Genomic DNA, 23,890 nt, shown 5'->3' on the forward strand with positions numbered 1-23,890 from the left:
CTTATTTGTGAAAAGGGTTGAGGTACCCATACCGTAACAATACCATATTTTACTAGAGGATATGAAAGGGTTGCAAAGTAGGCAAAACCTCCTTCGATGGCTCACTTCCCTCACTTTTCTCCTATTCTTTATTTTTTTAAGGATTGATTTTATGTTGACACACTGCAAGTGTACTTGGATCTCTGTCCTACTTTAAACCTTCTTCTCTTCTCCCTTTGTAATTTTTTTCCCATTCCAGGTCCACCAAGTACCTCTCTAACATATTGATTGGTAAATATTATGACACATGATGATTTTTTTTCATGTTCCATTAAATGTCTATTTAGAAATTGGAGACAAAACATCTTTCAACACTACCTAGTTAATATTATTTCACTCCTCTCCCCCTTTCTTTCAAAATTTAATGGATTGTAATTTCCTTATTTATAAAGTACGTTTAGATACAAATCCTATTTCATACTTTTATAGTCGTAAATATATCCATATGAAAGTAACTTTTCTTTACGTATGTAAATAAATATATACATTTCTTGATATGAAGTATTTTTAACGACAATTTCGAGAATAAAGTTTAAGCTAATATTTGAAGAAGATATACATTTGTTATGTTATATATGAAGATGAATATTTACAAAAAAATCATTTCCAGAGTTTTTTCATCGTATAGGGATAATAATGTTTGAAAAAAGGCTAAGGGGTAGTACAAAAAAAAAAAAACTAATGTGAAAAAAAGTTGAAGATTATTGCTCTAATGGCTGTAAATGATGAAAAAAAAATCTTATCATTTTTTCAACTTATTTAAATTCATAATAAGCTTTTGAAACATACATAGTAGATAAAAAGATATGAAAATGAAACATGAAAACGATGGAATTATTTCTACTTATATACTTTTGGGACATATTTAAGAAATAAAATAAAGAATGAAATGCTACTAATATTTATTAAACTTTGATTTTTTTTGACTGAAGGAAGAATGCTGTATACAAAATTTCTGGGTTGTTATGTAATTTTTAACTTGATGGTCTAAGGATAAAAAATGAGCAACTTTTGGGTCACAATCAGCTTCTCTTCAACATACTTTACAGAAGAATAGTGGTTTATAGTGGATAAATTTAATTTAAGTTCCTACTAAATTGAACTCATCAATTGAGGAATAACCACTTATTTTTTAACAAAGAACCCTCTAAATGTGAAAATTGCACTTTTATTTGCCCTTTTTTGTTTCATTTTTCGACAATCAATGTTTCCTATCTATTTAATTAACAGAATAGTTGAAACAAAAGCAATAATTGTATTGAAATTAAAGTCAATTAATTTACAGTCAAATGATAATAATCACCATTTCCACCTTTATAGTTAATTTTTCTATAATAGAAAACTCCAAAATATGTTAAGCCCATTTTGTTACCAGTCAAAATTAAATTTGTCTATAAATTTGAAATATAACCTTGTTGTTAAATTAACAGTTACATTTTCAAAAATCTGAATAAATATTATTCTTTTCACTTAATAAAGTTAAGAATTCTTCAATCTGATTTTTTAAGTTCTTTAACCAAATTTATTTGTTATGTATGATTCTGCTCTAACAAAAATTTTATATTTTTCAATTAGTATGAAGATAAATAACCATTTTACTAAAGTATGAAGTTTGAGCTTGAAGTTGACAATGGTTTTAAACTTTCAAAAAAGTTCCCAAGCTATCAGTCAAATCTAGTTTTTTAATCTTATAAGTCTGATTTTTACCGAAAATCATAACTATATTTTAATTGGACTTAAAAAATATAAGTTGTCCAAGAAATATTCAATTAATATTTACTTTAATTGTGATATTTTCTGCAGTTTTCTCCGTTTTAAATTTTTATCAACGAAGCAAGTATTTCATTTGATCCAATGAAATCTTTAAACCTATTTCAAACACCTTGTGTTTTTCAATTCATGTTATTTACGTCTTCAAAGGATATTACTTGCTGGTTGTTTTCATTACTAATTTGATTTATAATTGATACTTCTACATCAAAGTATTGGACATAGTATTTTTTGTTATTCATTTTCTATTATTTAGTTATCTTGTTATGTAATACAAAAATTATTAATAAACAATGTAAATATCTTGTTTTTTATTTAATAAAACTTGCAAAAAAAGTTTGGTGGCAAAATCATATATTAGCTAAATTTAAGGGTATTGTTAAACCAAGATTTTTTTTTCTTTTCTCTTTGTGAACTACTAAATGTTATTTTTTATCTTTTAGTATTTAGTTATGACAATAATTATATAATTTAATTAAGCCCATGGAGAAGGTCCTAAGGAACTAGAATAATTGCCATTATTTTTCTGATAACATAAAAAAACCATTGACCAAGCCCCATTTTTTAGAAAATTCTTTAAGACGTTCGTTGATATTAAAAAATAGCCCATAGTTGTTCAAAAACAAGGGGAAAAAAAAGACTGTACTGATATTGATGTGTAGTGTATTTATTGCACTTAACAAAAAAAACATTTTGTGGGGCATTTTTTTTTTTTGAAAATAAGGTACTAAATGATGAATTGTATTTGTTATTTAAACATTGAAATATTGACAGTATCCACTTAAAGGTCAAATATTTTTATTAAACCTTAGTGTACAAGAGAAAAAAGAATAAAATAAAATACCATTAGGTCCAATAAACCCATAATAAATAATTATACTGATGTATTTTGCAAAACTGCGTTACATAAAATATAATCATTTTTTAATGTATTTAATATGTTACTGCTGATTAGTTTTAATTAGCTAATATTTAATTAATATACAGTTATAACTTTAAAATATATATATATTGCACAATATCTTCAAATGTTCTTAAGAAACATGTTTTTGATTAGTGTTATTATTTGTTGGTGTTTTGCTATGTTTTTTTGATTCGTAAGAGGTATATATAAAGAATGTCTTGGAGGAGAGAAACTTAGATGTCATAACGTTCTATTAGATCAACTGAAGGAAATAAATACAAATCCCACTCTGAATCTACTCCTATGATCTTCGAACTTGTGATTATACGTAGGATTGGATATAAAATATCTTAGAGAAAAATAACAGTTTGACAATTAGTAAAGGAAAAACGGTTTATCTTTTTTTCTTGTTCATTCTTTAATATATTGTCGTGATATAAACATATTTCTGTAGACTGTTTTCCTTTCTATGGCAATAATAAATTATCTCCCTTAAAAATCAGATGATGTTAACAAGGATCTTAATTTAATAGTAATACTAGTCTTTTATTTTATTTCTCTTCACTCTCTACGAAATGCCTATCTCTATTTATAGGAAAACATTTTTCGTAGCCCGCAAAATATTACTTTAAATATTTATATTTTGGATCAGTTTGTTTGATTGTCTGCTTTTAAGAAGAATTACGAAAAAATTTAATCCCCAATTTTAGTAAAACTTTGTAAGAAGATCATGTATGTTAATAGTAAGAGGTCATTAAATTTAGAAAGGTCAACATTATAAAAAAACATTAAAAATGCATAATCAACCATCACTTTAGAACAAATTCATATACTAAACTAATAACAATCAAAAGGATTTAAGGCTGAGTTTTGCACTCTACCGAGTCCCAAATCTTGTTAATATTACATAATTCCGATATTAAAGTCACCAAAAGAGATAAAGCATACATTAAAAGAGTTTCAATTTGTAGCCCCTTTAATTCCTTATTTAACTACTGACATTAAATGATGCATAAATTTGATTTTGTTGCTTATAATAAAATTATGCTTTTTATGTTTTTTTGAAATTTTTTTAGGAGCATATAGCGAGTATGTTTAAAACAACATCAATGTATAAATATTATTACATGTTAACTGAAATAAAAAAAAATATTAATATTTGAACTGGAGAAGAATTGACAATCAAAAATGGTGTAATTCCTGTTAATTTTCATGCTTAATACGGAGTGGGACTTATGACTATTTTATTTATCTCAAAGCTACTCGTCGTTCAACAAATTAAATGTCATGCCAGCTAATCTCAAACATTTTTATTGTTGTCAGGGTTACCATGTTATGTTAATCATCGTGTTTTTTTTCACATACTGAAACATTTACAAACTTATCAATAACTTATAGTAGAAAGATATCCCTGGATTTTTTTGTTTACCGTAATTTATTCAAGAATTTTATCCCTGGACGTAATCATCAATCAATTTTCATAATAAGAACAATGGCAAAGTATTTTGAGGATGAAAAATAATTAAAATTTGAATAAACTAATTCAATTAATATTAGTGAAAAAGATACCTTCCAGGGGATCTATTTTTGGAATCAATTTACCGGGAAAAGGGAAATTACATTTTATGTCCGAAATGGAGGACCAATACAACCCTACCGGACGGTTATTATATATAGATCTACGAGGAATGCAATATATTCAAAACTATGAAAGTAATTATTTTGGTATACGTATTTGTGAACTTTTTAACTTTCTATGTACTTAGATAGTTTTGGAAAAAATATCAGGTAACTTTAGAGTTGTTCTCATTTGAAAAATTTGTATTATAGTTGATCATACACTAAGTTGTTTATTGAATATACAGGGTTACCACTAATTCTTAAGACAACTTCAATAGTCAAGAAAGTAGACAAATATTTATTTTTCGAAACATATTTTTACAACATTGCAATCAGCATGAAATTTTTTTCAAAATAAGTGCCAGTTCATTCTGCATGGCCACCATTTGTTGAATTACAGCTCTACGACACTTGGAAATACTTTACATACTGTACGGAGGGTCTCCTTCGACAAGAATGCACTATGAAAGCCTTTAAGTGATTGATGCTGTTGTAGGAAGTCACACTAATTTCTTTCCCCAGAATGGCCTATATTTATAAGTCCATTAAGTTAAGATATGATGAAGCAGGGGGCGACATGCCCTTGCTCCAAAAGTGCTCAGAATTGATTTGGCCCCACTCTGGTACAGGGTTTGCAGTATGTGAAGGTGGCTTGTCATGCAGGAAGGCATTAAGAACCTTCCCAGTGTTATTTCTGGATCCAAGGAAGTACTTGGGACTCTAACATTATCCAGATAGACGCATAGAAATGCCCTTCACACACTCAGGAGTAAATATCAAGGGGATCTTCGTCCCACAGGAGGTGACCCCCTCCCTGACCATCAAAGAGGCTGGCTTTTGTCCGCTGAATGCGCTACACTCATTCAGGGAATGCCCTCGATGCTCCAAGCCAGCACGTGGTCGTTGTAGCTGTTGTAAGCCAGCTCCATGGTGAAGTTCTTCTCGTCTGTCCAAATGATTGAAGTATGCGTTCAAGAATTGATAAATTTTGAAGCACTTTCGCTGGGTCAGCCCGTTAGCCATTGTGGTTTTGCTGAGAAGCTGCCGCTTTTTTAGATGATACGGCTTCGTCTTCAGTATGGTTTCTCGAGACATAGTAGCATCATGAGACATTATGATGCATGGAACACTTCTTTTGTGGCTGATCTTGAGCCTCGTTGCCTTGATCAACCTGGTTGTCCTCAAGGAGCTCGGGCGACCACTCCAGCGCTTGTCATCAACACTCCCAGTCTCCTTGTCAAGCATGATCGTTCAGTGGACCGATTAATTAAACACATTAAATGCTCCCAATCAAGCGATATAATGTTGAGCTTTGGGTTCCTAATATCGTCTTTAGAGGCTCAAGAACACGTTTTAGATTTTTTTTCATGTATAAAACAAACAAAAATGGAAACGGCATGAATCATATGGAACAAAAATAATTAAAATATATAGGATAAATATTAAGTTGAAATTGATGTCCTAAAACTTATGGCTCACCCTGTATAATATGGTTTTAACAATTAATGATCTATTTTGATTGTATTCAAATTCATATTTGGGAACTTCTAAAATTTGATTCCCATTAGATATTTAAAATTTTCCGGAAAAAAAAATTTCATTTTGTTTATGATTAATGTATACATAGATTTAAAAAAATAAAAGATGTCAGGAGGAATTGTGTAAAAACATAAATAAAAATTATAGTTTAAAATTAGACCCCCTTTCCAAGACCTAACTATAATAAAAGTATCAAACGCAATTAACTAACTAAAACAAAACAAAGATAAAATAATACTGCACCAGTGTAAAACTCTTCAATATATGACCTTAATCACTCTTTAAAAAAATCATTCTGCTGGACGATCCTTTCAACATAGTGTAGTATTGAAGGGAATTAAATGTAAGATACATAATCAAATCAAAGGCCACACCCATCAGCTACCTATCCAGTTTAAGATTGTTATGAAAAAAAGGAACATATCTCGTAGAATCATATAAATATATTGTCCTCATATGTTGCCTGCAAATTTTTACACCATTAGCTAGCTTTGAAGTGATGACAGATTTGGTTCTTAACACAGCAAGATGTATTGACTGACTTTGTTAGGATGATTTTCTTGATGAAACATGAAATAAAACTGTTGATATAATTTCTTTACTATTGTATTCTGTCATGTCTAAATCAATGATTAGAACTCTTGAATTATTCCCACAAAAGGGAATTCAACGAATGAATGACAAACAATATTAAAGATCATATAACGGTCTTTGGAACGACGATTGAAAAAGAGACAGCTTATGGAAATCACAAATTGTAAAGTAAATTTATTTCCTTCTACTTCCTTTTTTAAATTCAATTACTGTAAATATAAAATGCCAATTGTACAGATCTAATCGGATAAATTTAAAAAAATTAGCTGCTATGGATATAAACTTACTTTGATTATAATTTCAAAGTTTGTTATACCTTTGTAGATACATAAAAGTAAAATATGAAACATTACACATTTAAGCCATATATACAAAATGTAAAGATGTAAAAAAAAGTTAAAAATGTTACCTACTAATTTATCACTTAGATAATGTAAATATTTGCATAAATACTTATAATTATGAATTTGAATACATGAGCAGTTGCAAAAATAGCCTACTTATGTTCATGCTTAAAAACAGTAAACAAAACATGCTGAAAACCAGCAATTACAGGCCATTAACACCAATAGTGATTATTTTAACTAAACAATTATCTATACACTTAAAATAATGCCAGATAAAAGTAATCCTTTTAATCTGAAAACAAAAAAACTATCATATTTTATATTCTTCAAGGTGTAATTTTCATAAGTTTCTACAGTTGAGAAAATATTTTCTATAGTTATTATCGATTTTTTCCTACTGAATCTTTTTTTTTCTTCAAAAGTAGAGAACATCTTTTTCTAGACTTTAGGAGAAATTATCCACAAATCTTAATCTAATTAACTGAAACTCATTTGGAATACTAATTTATTGATGTAGTTTAATATACAATTGCTTTATTCTGTTGTATATATTTTATAGTGAAAAATTTAAGATAGTAACAAATATGTTTCAGCTTTATTCAGTTCTGCCTTGTATGATCATATGAAGTGAGCTTTTTTATTGTTCAAAGTACAAACCTTTTTTGGGGGAAAGATTCTAATATCTTATTTTAATATTAGTTAAATTAAAAAAAATCATTTAAAAATATTTATCAACCTTCGACTTTAAAATATTTGTAGTTCTGTTTTTGGTGTTATCACACATTCAATCAAAAACGGTCAATCATATCGGTCTGCAATTAAGCAAGTAGACGTATAAAATTACCAAGCATGTTACTATGAAATTTTTCAGAGTCTGCTTTTTAACAAAATTAAATTTTTCCAAATTTTTCATTTTCCTTCTCTCTTTCTATATATCTCACCTTCTCCATGTATCTCCCCTCTTCTCCTCTACTTTTATTAAAGAATGGTTTAATAAATTCATGAATTTTTATCATGTATGATGTCATAACTGCTCCCTTATCACATCGTGGAGTACGTTTGCAAATTTTGCAATACAAATGTTCAAATCTTTATATATTATCACTTTAAGCCATTAATTTCCCTTAATTGCAATTTTAAGACATTACATAGGTTAGTACAAAATTTATACCAATGCAATGAAGCCAAAATTATAATTTATCTTTGAGTGCAAAATCCAAAACTAATCACAGTTATTAGCCAAAAATTCAGATTTCAGGAATATTTGAGATTATAGTAATTCTGTACTATTATCGTTTAGTCATTTTTCATTATTAAGACAATTACCAAAATAATGTAAGACGAATAAAGCTGATGTAAATGTGATTTTAATGATTATAAAAATGTTTTTATTGATTCTGTATTTTATTCTGAACTCAACATATTTCCATTTTTAGGCTGAAAAACGACCCTCCTGGTCAGAACATTATAACTTCTTCGTAGTGATAAGGAATATCATAGCATATATTATCGAAAAATACTCCATGTTTTATTTATAAAAATACCCATTTTAGGATTTTGATTTTATTTTGTAATATTTGTGATCCTATTTTTTAGTGGGTTGCACAAGCAAATATGCCATATTATCTTGATAATATTTACCATTTCAATGTAAGGATAATGACATCATACCTCGTAACAAATAAATGATAATAATTAATATTAACATCAGATAATATGAATATAATACTGCGCTTCTTAACAATTCAAATGAAGTAATTGAATTTTCATACCGTCGTCGCTCGTGGAACACTTAGTTCCAAATTAAAGCATCTCTTGAAATTGATCATCAAGTTAAAGTGTCTTCCTTCGATTTCCTTTATTAATTGGCAAAGCTGTAACCACAAGACATTTTCAAGTTCCTATTCTGACAGTTGTGACGGACTGTAGTACAGCAGTTTTCAAATTAAAATCATACTAAATTCGCTAACAAAAAAACAAAACAAATTTTATCAAGCTCCGGGACTAGTATTGAGGGAAATCTTTTTAACAATTCTTCAGGTTGCAGCACACAAAATGTTGTATAAAATGACCTCGGTGCATTTCAATAAATCAATCTTGATTTCAACTTAGCCAATGTTGAGTTCAGGAATAAAAATTTTATCAGTTGAATTCGCTGTAAAATATTTTGGTCTTAAGATGATGTGTATACGTAGTTAAGTATTATACAAATCTAACTTACTTTAACCAATTACATTATATTAATAATAATTATTATTATATAACTATATTTTTAGATATTCAATACATTAAAAATATCTATGTATGTTGGTAGATTTATATATTAAAATCTCTATTGAACGTGTTCTAAAGGAAAACGATAAAGATTAAAGTATAATTCAACATCCTCCCCAATCTAATGTGTATAAAATATATAGATATATTTTAAATGTTATTATACTTATGAAACAAGTTTTAAAATTATGTCTAATGCAATCCTCCATTTTACATGTATACATATATAAAAAGTTTTGTAGAACTTACTATAAAGCTGTTTTGTCTACCTATATATCATTTAAAAATAACAATAGCATTATATCATTACTTATTGTCTCAAAACGTAGTATTTTATACATATTTCATTGGTAAGCAGATATATAAATACACATAATATGTGTATGTATCATACTATAATACTAAAAAAATAAAGCCCATGTTAAAAAAATGGATTACTTCTATAGCCTTATTCATATCCTTTAAGACAAATATTCACTTAAAACTGAATAATGGTTAATACAAATCTTTTCTTTGTGGCTTTCTAAATATACAAAGATACTATACATCTATGAACAGTGCATTTAAAAAAAAAATGCGGAAAATTTACCTACCAACGAAAATTGGTCAATTCTTGAAAATCTTTCGACCTAATAGGCCAATTTATACTCTTTTTTAAAAGAACTTAAATAGATTTTTCAATTGATATTGATAAGTTGGGATCAAAAATCTCTTTGAAATTTACCCCCTAAACGTTCAGTTTCCGATACTTTATTAATGTTAAAACTATTTCTTACAGAATACGCTATTTTTGTTCATGTAAAAACATAAATTTTGTTATACGATTTCCATTTTCCAGGAAAATTTCTGCGTTAATTTCCCAAGAATATTCTGAAATTGAGAGTAAAAATAGTCCAAAATATTCTCAAAAACAGTTATGCCTATAAGGTACCGTAGATCATTGAGTTCCAATAGTCTGAATTAAGAATTAAAAGATGAAAATCAAGCTGTTTCTGACATAAACTAATGTAAATTTAAAAAAAATGATATTTTTAAGTTTCTAAGAAGGATATTTCGAAGTAAAATTATTTTATCATTCTTTGTTCTAATGGCTACCAAAAACCAGTGGCTAAAAAAGAAAAAGAACATTTAAAAAGATAAGACTATAGTCGTCCTACATACATAAGTGGATATGTATAGGTGTAGTTGGATTAAGTAAAAAGTAAGAAGACAAAAGAAACACATTGTAGCTTGTCAACAAAAAATTAAGGCAAAATGACATTTCTGAAAAATAGTTTGGATAAGATGGGTATTTTTGGACGAATTATATCTTGAATTGATATTAGCAAATTAATTTGATTTTTCCTTTGGTGGTAAAGTAAAAAGTTACACTTATTACTATCAAAAATTATATTCACAATGAAAAAAAAATGAAAAGAAAACGATAGATTTTAATAGATAAAACATATTATATTCAACTGATGTTTTATGAATAAAATAAAAGTTCCAAAGTAAAGATAATATTATTGGCTATATCAGACTATCCCAGCTAATTGAATATTCCTTCGCCTATATTCAAATAAATATGTCAATATTTATTTTGTTGTACATATGTATATGATGAAAAAAATCTTTCTACCCAAGATAGTTTTTATTTTAGAAAGTTGTATTTTAACTTAGAAGAACAAAATATTGTCCGTCGGACCCAAGTTAGGAATTGTTAGGGAATTTAATTTTGTAAAGGAAAATAAAATTACTAAAGTAAAGTTTTTATTGGTAAAAATTTATTACCCACTAATATGGCTAACTTTCTCAAAAATGACGTCATGTGAAAACATTATATCAAAAAAGGAAGTAATTAAGCTACAATGTAATTACCTTCATAAGGATTTTGTCAACACAACTTTTCCGTCAAAAGTTGTATTTTTATAATACAAACAAGTTAAAAAAGTAGAAAATATAATATGAGGGAATAAACAAATAAGATAGAAATAAAAATGTCAATAGAAAAGATTTGCTTAAATGATGATTTGGTGAATAAAATATGGCAGTTAAGAACTTAAGAAACGGATATAACATTTTGAGGTTCCTTCTTTATTTTTATTCATATAAGTGTGCGTACAGTTTACATATTATGCTCTATCTTAAATATATATAGGAACCCTTTTTGTCATAATCTGTACATATGTGCATACACTATATGAGCTTTTTTTATTACAATATTCTCAAAAAAATAGTTACGTCAGCAAATGATGTATATATATATATATATATATAAACCATAAATGAAATGTAATAGCAATCAACAATAATCATTATAGTTCAAGATAACCATTATGCTAATTGTAAAAATACGAATTTTTTAGATGTAGGTATCCTGACTAAGCTTTTGTATTGATAAAGAAAATCATATTTGTCAAGCTTATTGTCTAATTGTAACCTGGACTACCAAAAGAAAAATGATTTTTTTTTAAAACCATATATAAGTTAAAAAAATATATCGAAAATGCAAAAATTTAAATTAATTAATCCAATACACGTAAACACAATAGCAAGCTAAAAATGATTTGTTTAAAAGTGATTCAGGATTATATTTTTATTTAAATTATTGTCAATTTCAATCTACAAAGTATTTTTGTTAATTCTTTGTAGGTTTAGTAAATTGCACTTAAAGTAGAAAAAGTTCCTCATGACAATGAAGTAATTAGAAGTTGATATATTATAATAAAAAGTGGCCATATTGGGGGCCAATTAATTATAATCTTTTCTTTTGAAGGATTTAAACTAAAATGAACGTTCTTTTGTATCTCAAAAAGTTTCATTATTTAAACTGTGTCCTCTTTTACCATAACTTTCAATACAGAAAATATAACTGACCAAAATATGTCTATGAAACATTGGGCTGTTTCTATATTGTACATGTATATGATATAAAAAATAAGGTAACATTTCCTGTTTTTAACTTATTGACAAATAAATAAAAATTAATTTCAAAAAATTAATGATACCATATTGTGAGGCCATTACGATAAAATAATGATGTTAATCAACACTGTTCAGATTGCCAATGACAATTTTTTTCAATACAAATAAATGTATATAATTTAAAATACTAATTATTATGCCACCTTACATCATGGCGGGGGGTAGAGGAAGAAAATTATTTAATATGTAAAAGTAAATTAAAATAATGTTTCCCTTAAGAAGTTCTTATAAATAGATCGAAAATAAATGTTAAGATTCAAAATATAATCATAAACTTGAATACATTTTCCTGCAAGTTACATTTATTTTTCCTCATATTGTATATACATATAAAGGCTTTGCAAAAAAAAACAAAACACAACTATAGTATCTTTTTAAAACAAACAGATGAGTATCGATGTACCTTTTTTTCCTTTTCAAGACATTATGCACTTATTATACTTTCCTTTTTACTTATTGTAGTGCATTTACAAGAAATATGATTAATATGAAACACTTTTTTTCCTTAATACTAATACATGTACCTACAATGAAACACTGTATTAGTTAAATTTCTATAAATATTTCTTGTCCATAAAATGTGTTCATTTTAGTGTTGTTTAAGTAAAAACAACATTTATTTGTAACTTTAAATTATCTGAGTGAATATATTAAAATTGTAAAGGTTATTCTGTTTTAAATTTGTCAAATGTACTTGAATATGTATAGGGTAGCCCATATTTATTTTCGCTAATTAAAGTTAAAAATAATTACTTATTTATGAAATTTTTTAAAGTTCTTGTTACCACTACATTTTCAGGCTCTCAAATTTCAAATGATACATTCCATGGTAGTTTTGTGGTCAAAAACTTCATACAAATCAAGAAGCAAAATTTAATATTGTATGTACGGGGTCTGTGAGAAATATTGACAAAAACTGTTATCCAGAAACTGGCCAAACAATGCATGTTAATTAACATTTTTAAAGACATAAATATTTTTTTTTTCAATTGGCCAAGTGTACAACTGATGAATTAATCAGTACTTTGACACACGGGTTTGCTATGTTTTCATAGAACTCGGACTTAAACTTGTATAAATTTAGTGCAAATCCCGAGTCCTTCATTCTGTTTCATATTATTCATAAAAGAATATTTATGACTTCGTCAGTTTGGAGCTAAATAGTTCGTTTTTATGTATGCAAGTGCATTTTTTAAAAACTAAAATGTAGAATTATGGGCTGTGTAGTGTGAATAATTCATAAGTTTCTCCCTAGCTCAAGATGAATGCAATCATCGAGAATGGACCTATAACCTATGACGCAATAAACATCTTCTTATGTATTTCTCGAACTTGATCTTGAATTTCCAGTTGGATTTGGTACTCATAATTGCTCTTAAATTTAAGCTAGTACACTGCTCTGGTAGTGATAGATATCTGACATGGTCAACAAGTAAAGTTGGAAAAAACGATCAATTTTTATACGTGATTTTTGAGGTTATTGCTTCAGGTGGTAAAAAGATGCCACATTGTCTGATATTGGGTCCTTGCGCTATCACAAAAAAAAACCTATCCGTTGTCTTTGATGTATTTGCTTTGATATCTCTATTTCAATTTATTAGTACCAACGACTCTTAGAAATTTTCATAAATGAGCAGCTATTTTAAACTTTGAAAAGCGACAATTAATATGTACGACCGTATATTCTAATGATATATGGAGTGGCTTTTTATGAGTTTGCTTGTCTGACACATATTGAATTAAGAAACTTGTTCTTCTTCAAGAAATATTATATAGTCTAGATAAATTGAAAGTTGAATGACAAAACTAATATTGTAAAAGAGAGGATTATGAAAACCAAAAAAAATTGAGAGTCGTGGACATTTGGAGAAAAAAGAACTTGAATACCAATGAATTGACATACAAAAGATAACATAAAAAAGGAAAAAAAAACCAAATCCATTCGCATTATTTAACAAGACAAAACACCCGTTGTCTTTAATCTATTACTTTTTATTATTGAACTTTACTATTTATTTTTATAAAACAACAAATCAATTTGTATAAAAGTATTTATTTTTCCCATCAAAAACTTTCAGGATGACTAAAACTATGACATTAGTCTTTATTTTTTTGTGAAGCTACTCTTTACTATTTATTCAAAAATAGTAAAAATTAAATATAATTCAAAAATAGTAAAAATTAAATATAATTCAAACTTAAAGAGAATAGTCAATGTTTTAACGAGATACAAGGAAAAAAACTTCAAATTTTATAGTTTATAGTACTTTCAATAATTGAACGGACAAATTGGGAGATTTATAAAAAAATTAACTCAATACTTTGGGTAATCCTGTTTTTTTCTTCAATAAAATATTTCACAAACTTTCTTTTATGTCTTTTTTTTAACTAAATAATCTCAAAGTAAATTGAAAAAATAAAAATGTATTTTCATACGTGTCGCTTAAAATATTGGGTTTTTTGAATTTTTTAAATTAGAGAAGATTGTTTATTCTTTTTTATTTAATTTCTTTATTGACACTTCACATATATTGTAAATGTCGTCAAAAGCAAATAGCTGGTCTCAAATTGTTGGGGGGCGCATTAAACTGCATGTAGCCGCATGGCTACATCCTCACTCTAAACGAATATATCTTCGTTGAGGAATAAATACTGCACTTTCTGAGCGTTGGAAATTGAAACTTCAGAACACCTCTTCCTTTTATATCCATCCGCGAGGCAATTAATTAACAGAGTGGATGATATAGTACAAAAAAAAAAGAAATTTTAGAATAAGAAAGGGTGATTGATTGACTATTGTCAACAACGTCAAGTCACCCAAAAAAATTCAAAATAGAAACCTTGATAGGAATAATACAGTCAGTTATGTACACGATATGGACTAATAAATAGGTAATATCTCGGGGAATAATGAAGATGGTCAAGATATCAATTATGGATAGATGAGAATGGATGCCAGTTAAATATAAATAAAGAAGTAAAGTGTTGAAATTTGTGTATTGCAATTTTATTTCAATACATTATAGTTTTGAAATAGTGATCTTATAAACATTTTTATTAGTCTATTAGTTATTTTCATTATGTGAAACATTGTAGTGAGGTCATTAATTTAGTAGCAAAATGCAATTAAATTTTGAAAGCTCAAGATCCCAAAAAATGTTAAAAGTGACAAATCGACTATACTTTTTACACAAATTGAGATAAATAACTCAAAATAGTGTTATTTGTTCTTCTTTTTCTTAGAAAATTATTTCTGGCAGAGTTTTACGTTTAATTTAATAGGTTTTTTTTTTCTTATTTCAAAATCTATTTTTTCTGACTGTTGCAAACATTTCTTGCTATAAGAATAGTTGGAACGTTTGATTATAGTGCAATTTTTACAAAAAAAATCACTGGTATAATCTTTAAATATATTTAAATTAACAGACATATATAATGTGAGTAACAAATTGGCAAATCAAACCAGATCCGTGTAATTTAGTCTAAAACAAAAAGTGTTGTAATTGTCTTCGATCACCTCAACATACAATAAATTCTTATTTGGTATAAAGTTGACCTCAATCCCATAAAATACTATATAAACGGATTTTTATTCAGATTGATTAATTCTAAAATACTTACATAAACTATTTGTTATACGACTCCGATACAAAACTTTGATTTAAATTATCATTATTGACAAAAACATGTATATTTTTGTAATTTATTTTTTCTTTCTAGGGATTGGTTCGACCTAATTTCATAATGAAGGGTCCATTGTTAGAATCAATATCGGTTATTCTCATACTAATTTCCTGGGGTAAGTTTTTTTACATATATTCTAATTTACATAATCAGATTTTCCTCCCTTTGAGAAAACAGCAGTTGTAGAATGTACGAGTAGATAGTTTGAACTATAATTTAAGACAGTTTTTGACATTGAATGGATATGCATAAATTACTTCTTATCCTTTCATTATCCAACATTAAAAAAATCCATTTAAATTCATAAGGGAGACTTGATTTAAAAAAAATAACATTGCCGAATTGGAAACTATTATAACAGTAAAACCTTATTTAACAGTGACTAAAAAATTTTACTGCGAACATTTTCACCTTTTTGAAATTATGCTGCATGACATATTTGATACTTTTATATTTTTGAATAATAATAATAAATCAGAAAAAAAAATTGAAAATAATTATATGGAGAAAATTATGAACTTCTGTTTTTAGTTGGAAAAAAGAAGAAAAACATATTTAAAAACTTTAAAAAAAAAACAACTATATTTATAATAATATTTTTTTTACTACTTAAAAGAGGAATCGCAAAAGGATTGAAAAAACCGGTTAAGAAATTCATTTCTAAGATTGATTCAACTCTAGTTTTGAAATAGTACCTAGTTTAAGAAAACAAAAGTAATATGAGTGTATAATTAATAGAAAAAACATTCTATTAGAACAAAAACCAGTATTACAAATAAGATATACAAAGTGAGGAATAAGTTCGTGAAGATAAGTTTTAGTTTATTAATTAAATATAAATTCCATAAAATTTTGTACAACTGATCAAAATGTAAAATTTAATCATTTCAAAAACTTTTATTCGAAGTAGCCACCATTTCCCCCGGAATACATGGCAGAGATGAAGAGGCACTTGGAAAAAGGCAGCATGGGCAATTTGTTCATATACATTGGCCTATTCCTATATGAGGGCACCCTTCATACTATCTTTGGCGTAGTAGTGCTTGTTACAAGCCTTGCCTTGAAAGACCGATCACATAGGAAAGTCCATGAGATTCAGGTCAGGCCTTTTAAACCATTTACCCCTTGTCCTGGTAAATGGTTTAAAAGAGAGCCTTATTTAACAATTGCTGATTTAGTTTTGTCAATATGGGAGCAATTTAGCATTTCTGTAATGAACAAATGCTTAGTTGCTGGTAAAATTCAAAAAATAGACGAAAAAGTTTACGGGATTTCTAAAAATGGGTAATTATTATTTACTAAAAACCCCTTTAAATTTACTTTTAACCAGTCCCACATACTTTTGTAAAGTGAAAGGGTGCGCCTTCTTGGTTGAAGATGTAAGGGATATCACCATATGTTCCTGAAAACATTGATCTTGTCGACCACCATGGTATTATAAACATGCTTGTTGATCTCTTCTTCACATCCACTTAATTAAAATGAGAAGCATCTTCTTCCTGTGTAACATAATACCCGGGTAGAGCATGCCACTGGGTAGATTCAGGCAACTGGTAATGATGTGGTCTCCTAAGGGATACGACAATGATCTTGGGTAAAAACGGTCATTTAGGGAGTTGTGGATGGTATTGACTGATTTCTTCACAAAATGGTCGAATTTAGGTTTCCATATAAAGTTAAGATGTTTAGCCATGCTTCATCAGCTTCCATCTTCCTTTTGATATTATAAACCGTCTTTCTAGTTGTCCTACAAGCCTCAAAATCTCTTCAGTTTGTAGTTCCCACCTGAATAAATGTTTTTATGTGGATATTCTTCAACTAATATTATAGAGGTTTGAAAATAATAATATATATATATTTGTCAGATGGGGTACTTATTGAGTGATGTGGTACTACACAGAGTTAACTATTATTTTTCAAAAACGACGTCTCAGTTATCGTAGCTTTAATTTTTAATTCTACAAAAGGTCAATTTTCGTAAAAAGATTATAGAAACCTTAGTACATTTGACATCCTTCCAAAATATCTCCATCTTGGAAAAGTTAATCATTGCTTTTTTTCGATATATCTTTTTATAACTTTTATATTTCTTTCATGACTTCAAGTATAAAATTATTCGAAAATAAATAGAGATTTCATAAAAGTCATCACTTTCGTCAAATAAATCTACTAAGGTATGAGTTTACCAGGTCCATGTAAGATGAATAAGTAATAAAACATAAAAACACTTAAAATCATATGTTTATAGGGGAAAAAAATAGAGCTAGTATTGGACATTTTAAATCTGTGAATATATATAATATGTTCAACCATAATTCAAGTTCATCCGTACATCAATTAGTATTTAATGATTTTTGAAATAGGAAATGAATATTGGCTAAATGCTCAACATAAATGTATGACCTTCTTTTGATCAATAAGTAAATAAATTAGTTAATTTTATTTTAACTGAACACTGCTATTTAGTTTAAATTCAGTGGGACAGAAAATGTGTGATCAAATTCAAGGAATATGCTTTGACAAAACAAATTCAAATATTCAAAACATTTTACCTCTCACATGTAGACACTGTGTTACGTAATTAATCATAAGTACAACATTCTACTCGTGTTTTGGACCTACGTCTTTTCTTGATGTTCAAAAGATTTAATTTAAAATGGCCATCTATTAATAAAGCTAAGTATGATACGTAAAATAGCTAGTCTCGTAGAAGATGTGCAACAAGAGTTTTATGATTATGGGAAGAAATTTATGGAAACAAATCTTCCTCAACTCGACAATAAAGAATTCCTTAACCTGGCAATGGACAGCAACGAGATGGAAAATTTACCTCACCTGTTTGCTATACACTATGCACAATGATTAAAAAGTGTCTTTAATTGCCTAAAAATTTGGAAGTTTTTTTCTCAATTCAAATTGACCGACATAAATGAGCGAGGATTGCGTAATATTTGTTTGTTTATAGTGAGAGTGTATTTCTGAGCCTTGATGTCTGCTCCTCAAGCCTTAAGTGCACCTAATAATGGCCTAAATTTAATAAGATCCTTTTTTAAATATTCCTCCATTTATTTAGAGAAATCGAATATCATCATAAAAAAATTATTAAAGCACTTATGACACTTATCCAAAGCATTTCTTGGATTAGCTCTATTTGCCAGTGTATTAAGTTCAGAATAAAAAATAAGGATAATGACGCCCATGCAAAATTTGAGTAATGAAACTCTAGAAAGGCCGTTCTTTTTTCAAATCAATCCATCAAATCAATTGAAATGCGAAGACTTGGAATATTTTGCTACAGAAAAATCAAAGAAACTCTTTCAAAGTCTACACCTCCAACATAAATTTTTTGAGATGATCCTGACTTATGGAATTATCAAGATGAATATAGACTAGCTCTTGATCCTATCATTCATTTAAAAGTTGTTAATGATATTGTTGAGCGTGGAGTTGGTCTCATTAAAGAATATAGTTGTCTACTAACATCTGAGGAATCGTAGCTCCTATTCCTCCTTCAAGTAGTCGAAGATTATCGAACTTTATATGTCCTTGATTCAAGGAAAAATACTCGTTTCAAATTTTAACATAATATTAATAATGTAATTTATATTCAAAATTTATTACAAATAATAAATTATGAAAATATATCAAATTTTTATCATCGAAAAAAGGAAAAAAAAATTCTTTACTTTTTGATATTTCTCATTCCTATCCTTAATAATATAGCTTTAAAATGATAATCTTCAACTAAAACCATATAATAGTTCTTAATTACGATTACTACAAAGGATTTGGATATATATGATGAATTTAGGTTATAAAGGTTTTTTTATAAAAGAAAGGCCAATAAAGGGTAAGAAAAAGATCAAATTCATGATAATTTAACTTGCTCTATCTACATCAAGTTATAAATTGACGATTGCTAATGATTTTGAAAACATAAGTAGAAAATATGGATAATATCTATTTTACGAGCAGGCAGATAGCCATTTAGCTAAATATGCAAGCTATTGGAATCTTTGCTCTTTTTGACCAATTAAAAACAAAAGTTAAGAAAAAAAAATTACAGAATATATCGAATATAAATTTATGAAACTAAATTTCTTGTATTTTTACACAGAAGGTTTAATTGATATTTATGTCAAAACACTTTAAATCGTTAAATTTCAAAACTTTGAAGTCGTTGAGCTACCCCTAAATATTTTTCAAAACTGTTCCAAATTTAATACGATTTCTATTGCCTAAAAAAAAAAAGAATTACACCCCTTGCAGCTCAAAATTTCTCAAATTAAAAAAATAAGGTCCACCCTCATGGAAAGTAGTCGTTATCTCCCAATTAAGGAAAAATATACCCAAACCTAACTTCAAGCCTTATTAGTCTTTCCGTAATCATCAGCTGTACAACTGTGTCTGATTTCACTCCTCACTTTGTCGTCTTCAACTTCTTTTCTAAGGTAATTTTTATTTTTATATATTCTTGCCACATATTCATTATAAGAAGTAGTATTGAAATACACTTTTAAGATATAATATTTTTATTAACGTCCTTCTACTCATCATCAAGATAAATTCATTTTCTTAGGATCTCTAACTATGCTTCATTCGTCATATGAGTAAGTGTTTTATGAATATGCTAAATTTTCTTGGCCTTATCCTTTATCCTTCCATCTGTTATCATCCTAAAACGCTAAATTTTCTCAGATAATTCATCATCTCTTAAAGGAATCTATTTGAATCCATCTATATATTCCAGACTAATCTCAACATTTGTATACATAACTAACAAAGTTTGCTTTTTAAAATCTATCACAAAACCAATTGTTCCCATATCAACTTTACTCATCAATATTGATAGGTAGTTTTCAAAAATTGATATTCACAAGAACTTTCTTGGTCCAACAATGCATATATCAATTTGCATCATTTCTTGCAAATAAATTTTTAGTCTGTCACCAATAAAAGAATGTCTGAGTGACTTAAGCCCTATTGTTCTTGTTTATGTTTGATAGAGCTCAAACCATAAACAAGAAAAATAGGCCTTGAGTCAATCTGGTATTCTTTTATTTTGTGAGGTTGTAGAGAGGTTGTTGTGATTATGTTGGTACATTGAATACTAAGTAATTTACAAAAATAATAATCATTATTGTTGTTTATATATCCTTTAATTTCAAATTTTATGAAAGTAATGTCCATTTTTTTTTCTTTTTTAGTTATTTTGTGGCTTTGTTGTTTTTTTATTAACTGTTTAATTTTTTAGAGTATATAAATATATTCGTAACATTGAATTTTGTTTGATATATGTCGAAAAAGTTCTACAAATTCTTCTTAGAAACCATTTATCATTTTCACTTTAATGAAAAAAATTTTTTGTACTAATTAATTCCAAATATTCGTTTTTCCATCTCTTCTCAGAAACGGTTAAACTAAGTTCACAGTCAAAAATCAATTTATTAGAGGGAATTGAATTAAATATGAACATTCTCCAATTGAAATATGTATCAACAACATATTCAATCTCTGTATATGGTATATTATTTCCATATCCAAATATTCTGTATGCTAATAGTCTGAAACTATTACCATATCTTGTGTGATTATTTGTTTACAAACCATATATTTTTTTCTTTTAATTTCTTATTTTGTGAATTTCTATTGAATCCAGAAATATTTGATTAACTTCTTTGCCTATTTCTATGTGATACATTAATATTTACTTTTTCAGAAGTCATTAAATCTTAATCGTGATTTTATAAGATTTTGTGAATAATTTCTTCCTTCTTTTGTATACAAAGCAGATTCACAAGTTATTTGATCGTTCAAAAAACTGTAAAGAATTTAAGAAGAGCTTTAAAGGGATTTAGATTAATTGTCTCATTTTCAAAAATTGTTATTGTCACAATTATTATTTCTTATCTTCGAGTAAAACCTACTTTGTAAATTAAGTAAATCGCAAACGTTTGACTAAAATTATATTATAATTAAGTATTGATGATCTTAGAAGCATTCATTTCATACGCTTCTATATATCTACTTCACAATATCATCGTCTTTTTTTTCGTTCAACCTTGTATTTTTTGTTTTTCTAGATTGTTGATCCATAATATCGTTTCATTTCCTTTATTAAATATTTCCTAGCTCCATAAGACTAGAATTTAGTTTTTTATGGGTCTATTGTCATTCACAATAAACTTTCCATAATTTGTAGGCTTTCAGAAAAGATTTACAATGCAATGTTTTTTCATTCCAAATTTCAATGCTACTTCTATATGATGTATTTATCTTTTTAAAACAAAAGTCGTGAATCAAACGTGGGGTTTTTTCTTTGAAATCTCTTTCTATGTTCGTTTTCAAACAATTTTACTACTTCATTTTTTCATTTTAATTCCAGCGATTTTCTTCGATTGTAGATTTGAGGAAATTCATCATCATTTCACGATCTTGTGCTGGTCAATTTTCTACGTTATCATCATATCACTCATCGTTTTTCTTGAAAAAAACAACACTTTCTCCCGCTGTATTGTCTGCTTTGTCTTCCTCAACCTTCTGATATCCCACATCAAAATCTTCTTTGGCATTCTTCTTCTTCGATTTGGTCATTTTTCCAGCAGACTTGTTTGAATATATAGATAATATATTATGATATTTAGGTTACCTTTATTTCTTGACACCAAGATACGCTCTGCTACTATGATATTAGATAAAATCACACACTCTACTAAATTTAAATACACATATTTATAACAAAAGACAACAACACCCTCGCACCCTCTTGAGGAGCAAATTGTAAATATCGAAGGGTTAATAATGCATCATTTAATAAGTCACAAAGTTTGGATCCAGTATCATCTATATGGAACAGATAACTCCCTCCACATTCATGATTTCGAAAACCTGACCTAAAAGGAATGGGACTTGAATAAAGAAGCCATATTTTGTGTTTGTCTCAGACTCCGCTTATGGTCAACCTGGCCCTGCAACTACTTCTATTTATATATTCTTTATCAGCTACTGATTTTGTAACTCTTTTTTGTCCGTATTTTGAAAGTTCAATGATAAAATTTCAATTATATTTTCTAATAGAGAATTTTAAAAAAACATTTGAGAATCAATGGGTAACTTCCAATTGATTTTAAGATTTTTTTGGAAAGTTTGAGAGATGTAATAAAGATTTCTATGAGCTATAGTTGATACATAAAATATATAATGACGTTAAATAATGTTAATCGTTTCAAAAGGCTATTGCAATATTCTTTACTTTGTAAAAATATAAAGGAGACTTTGTTATGGATGCAGTTATATTCCAATTTTGAAAAATACAGGAAGCGGATTAGACATGGTTACAGAAGTGAAAACTGTAAGAATACTCGCAAAAGGTATATGGTACTCACAGTATCTATATGGCAACTAAAAAACTGTATTATTGAGAAAATTCATTATCTAAATGAAATCTTAACCCCTCTCCCTCCCCTTTGAAAGATTCTGCAGATGACGTTACTTATCATTTTCTAGGTGATATATGTCATTTTGTATTCCATTTAAATATTAACCTTATTAATTTGATTAAAAAGGTTCATTCATGGAGTTACCGTGGTTAGTTATGGAGTAATATTCAAGTAAACTAAAGCTACTTAGTGTACAAATAATATCTTGTAGACTACTACTTTGAACAAATCTGGATCACATGATCTTAATTTCAACATTCAATTTATATCTTTACTGCTTACAAAGGTCACCATAAATACATATATACTAAAGTACTCACTCTTTGCAAATACGGTTGAATTGTCAAAATAAAAATAATAATTTAAATGAGCTGTTATATCGTCCTGGTTACAATTACATTCTTAAAAATAGATGCACTTGTTAGGCTTTTAACAATTTTCCCATTTCTAATAATTATTTTTGTTTTGGTGACGTGTAAATCAAGTTATACTCGTAATATTACTAATACCTACGTCCTTCATATATCAGTATTATTTAATTTCATAACGTCTCTGATTAATTTACATATATAAATAAGCAGCCCAATATATTAGAATATTTTGTAAAACTGTTTTATATCTTTCAATTATTACATTAAAGCATTGCTTTCGGAAGTTTGTCCAAAATCCGACAAAAAATGAAAGTGCAACAAGAAAAGAACGAAAAAAACCATTAT

The 23,890-nt window shown here is 27.7% G+C and overlaps 1 protein-coding gene across 1 annotated transcript in view; it reads left to right on the forward strand.

Moving 5' to 3' along the window:
• LOC121119011 (zwei Ig domain protein zig-8) overlaps positions 1–23,890 on the forward strand; it is a 210,626-nt gene that overhangs the window by 68,127 nt on the left and 118,609 nt on the right. The window contains exon 2 of the mRNA XM_040713620.2: positions 15,772–15,850. Within this exon, the coding sequence (XP_040569554.1) occupies positions 15,796–15,850 (55 nt within the window). The 5' untranslated portion in view covers positions 15,772–15,795. The remainder of the gene's footprint in view (positions 1–15,771; positions 15,851–23,890) is intronic.

Source organism: Lepeophtheirus salmonis, chromosome 5, assembly GCF_016086655.4.
Source record: "Lepeophtheirus salmonis chromosome 5, UVic_Lsal_1.4, whole genome shotgun sequence".
In the NCBI taxonomy this organism is placed as follows: domain Eukaryota; kingdom Metazoa; phylum Arthropoda; class Copepoda; order Siphonostomatoida; family Caligidae; genus Lepeophtheirus; species Lepeophtheirus salmonis.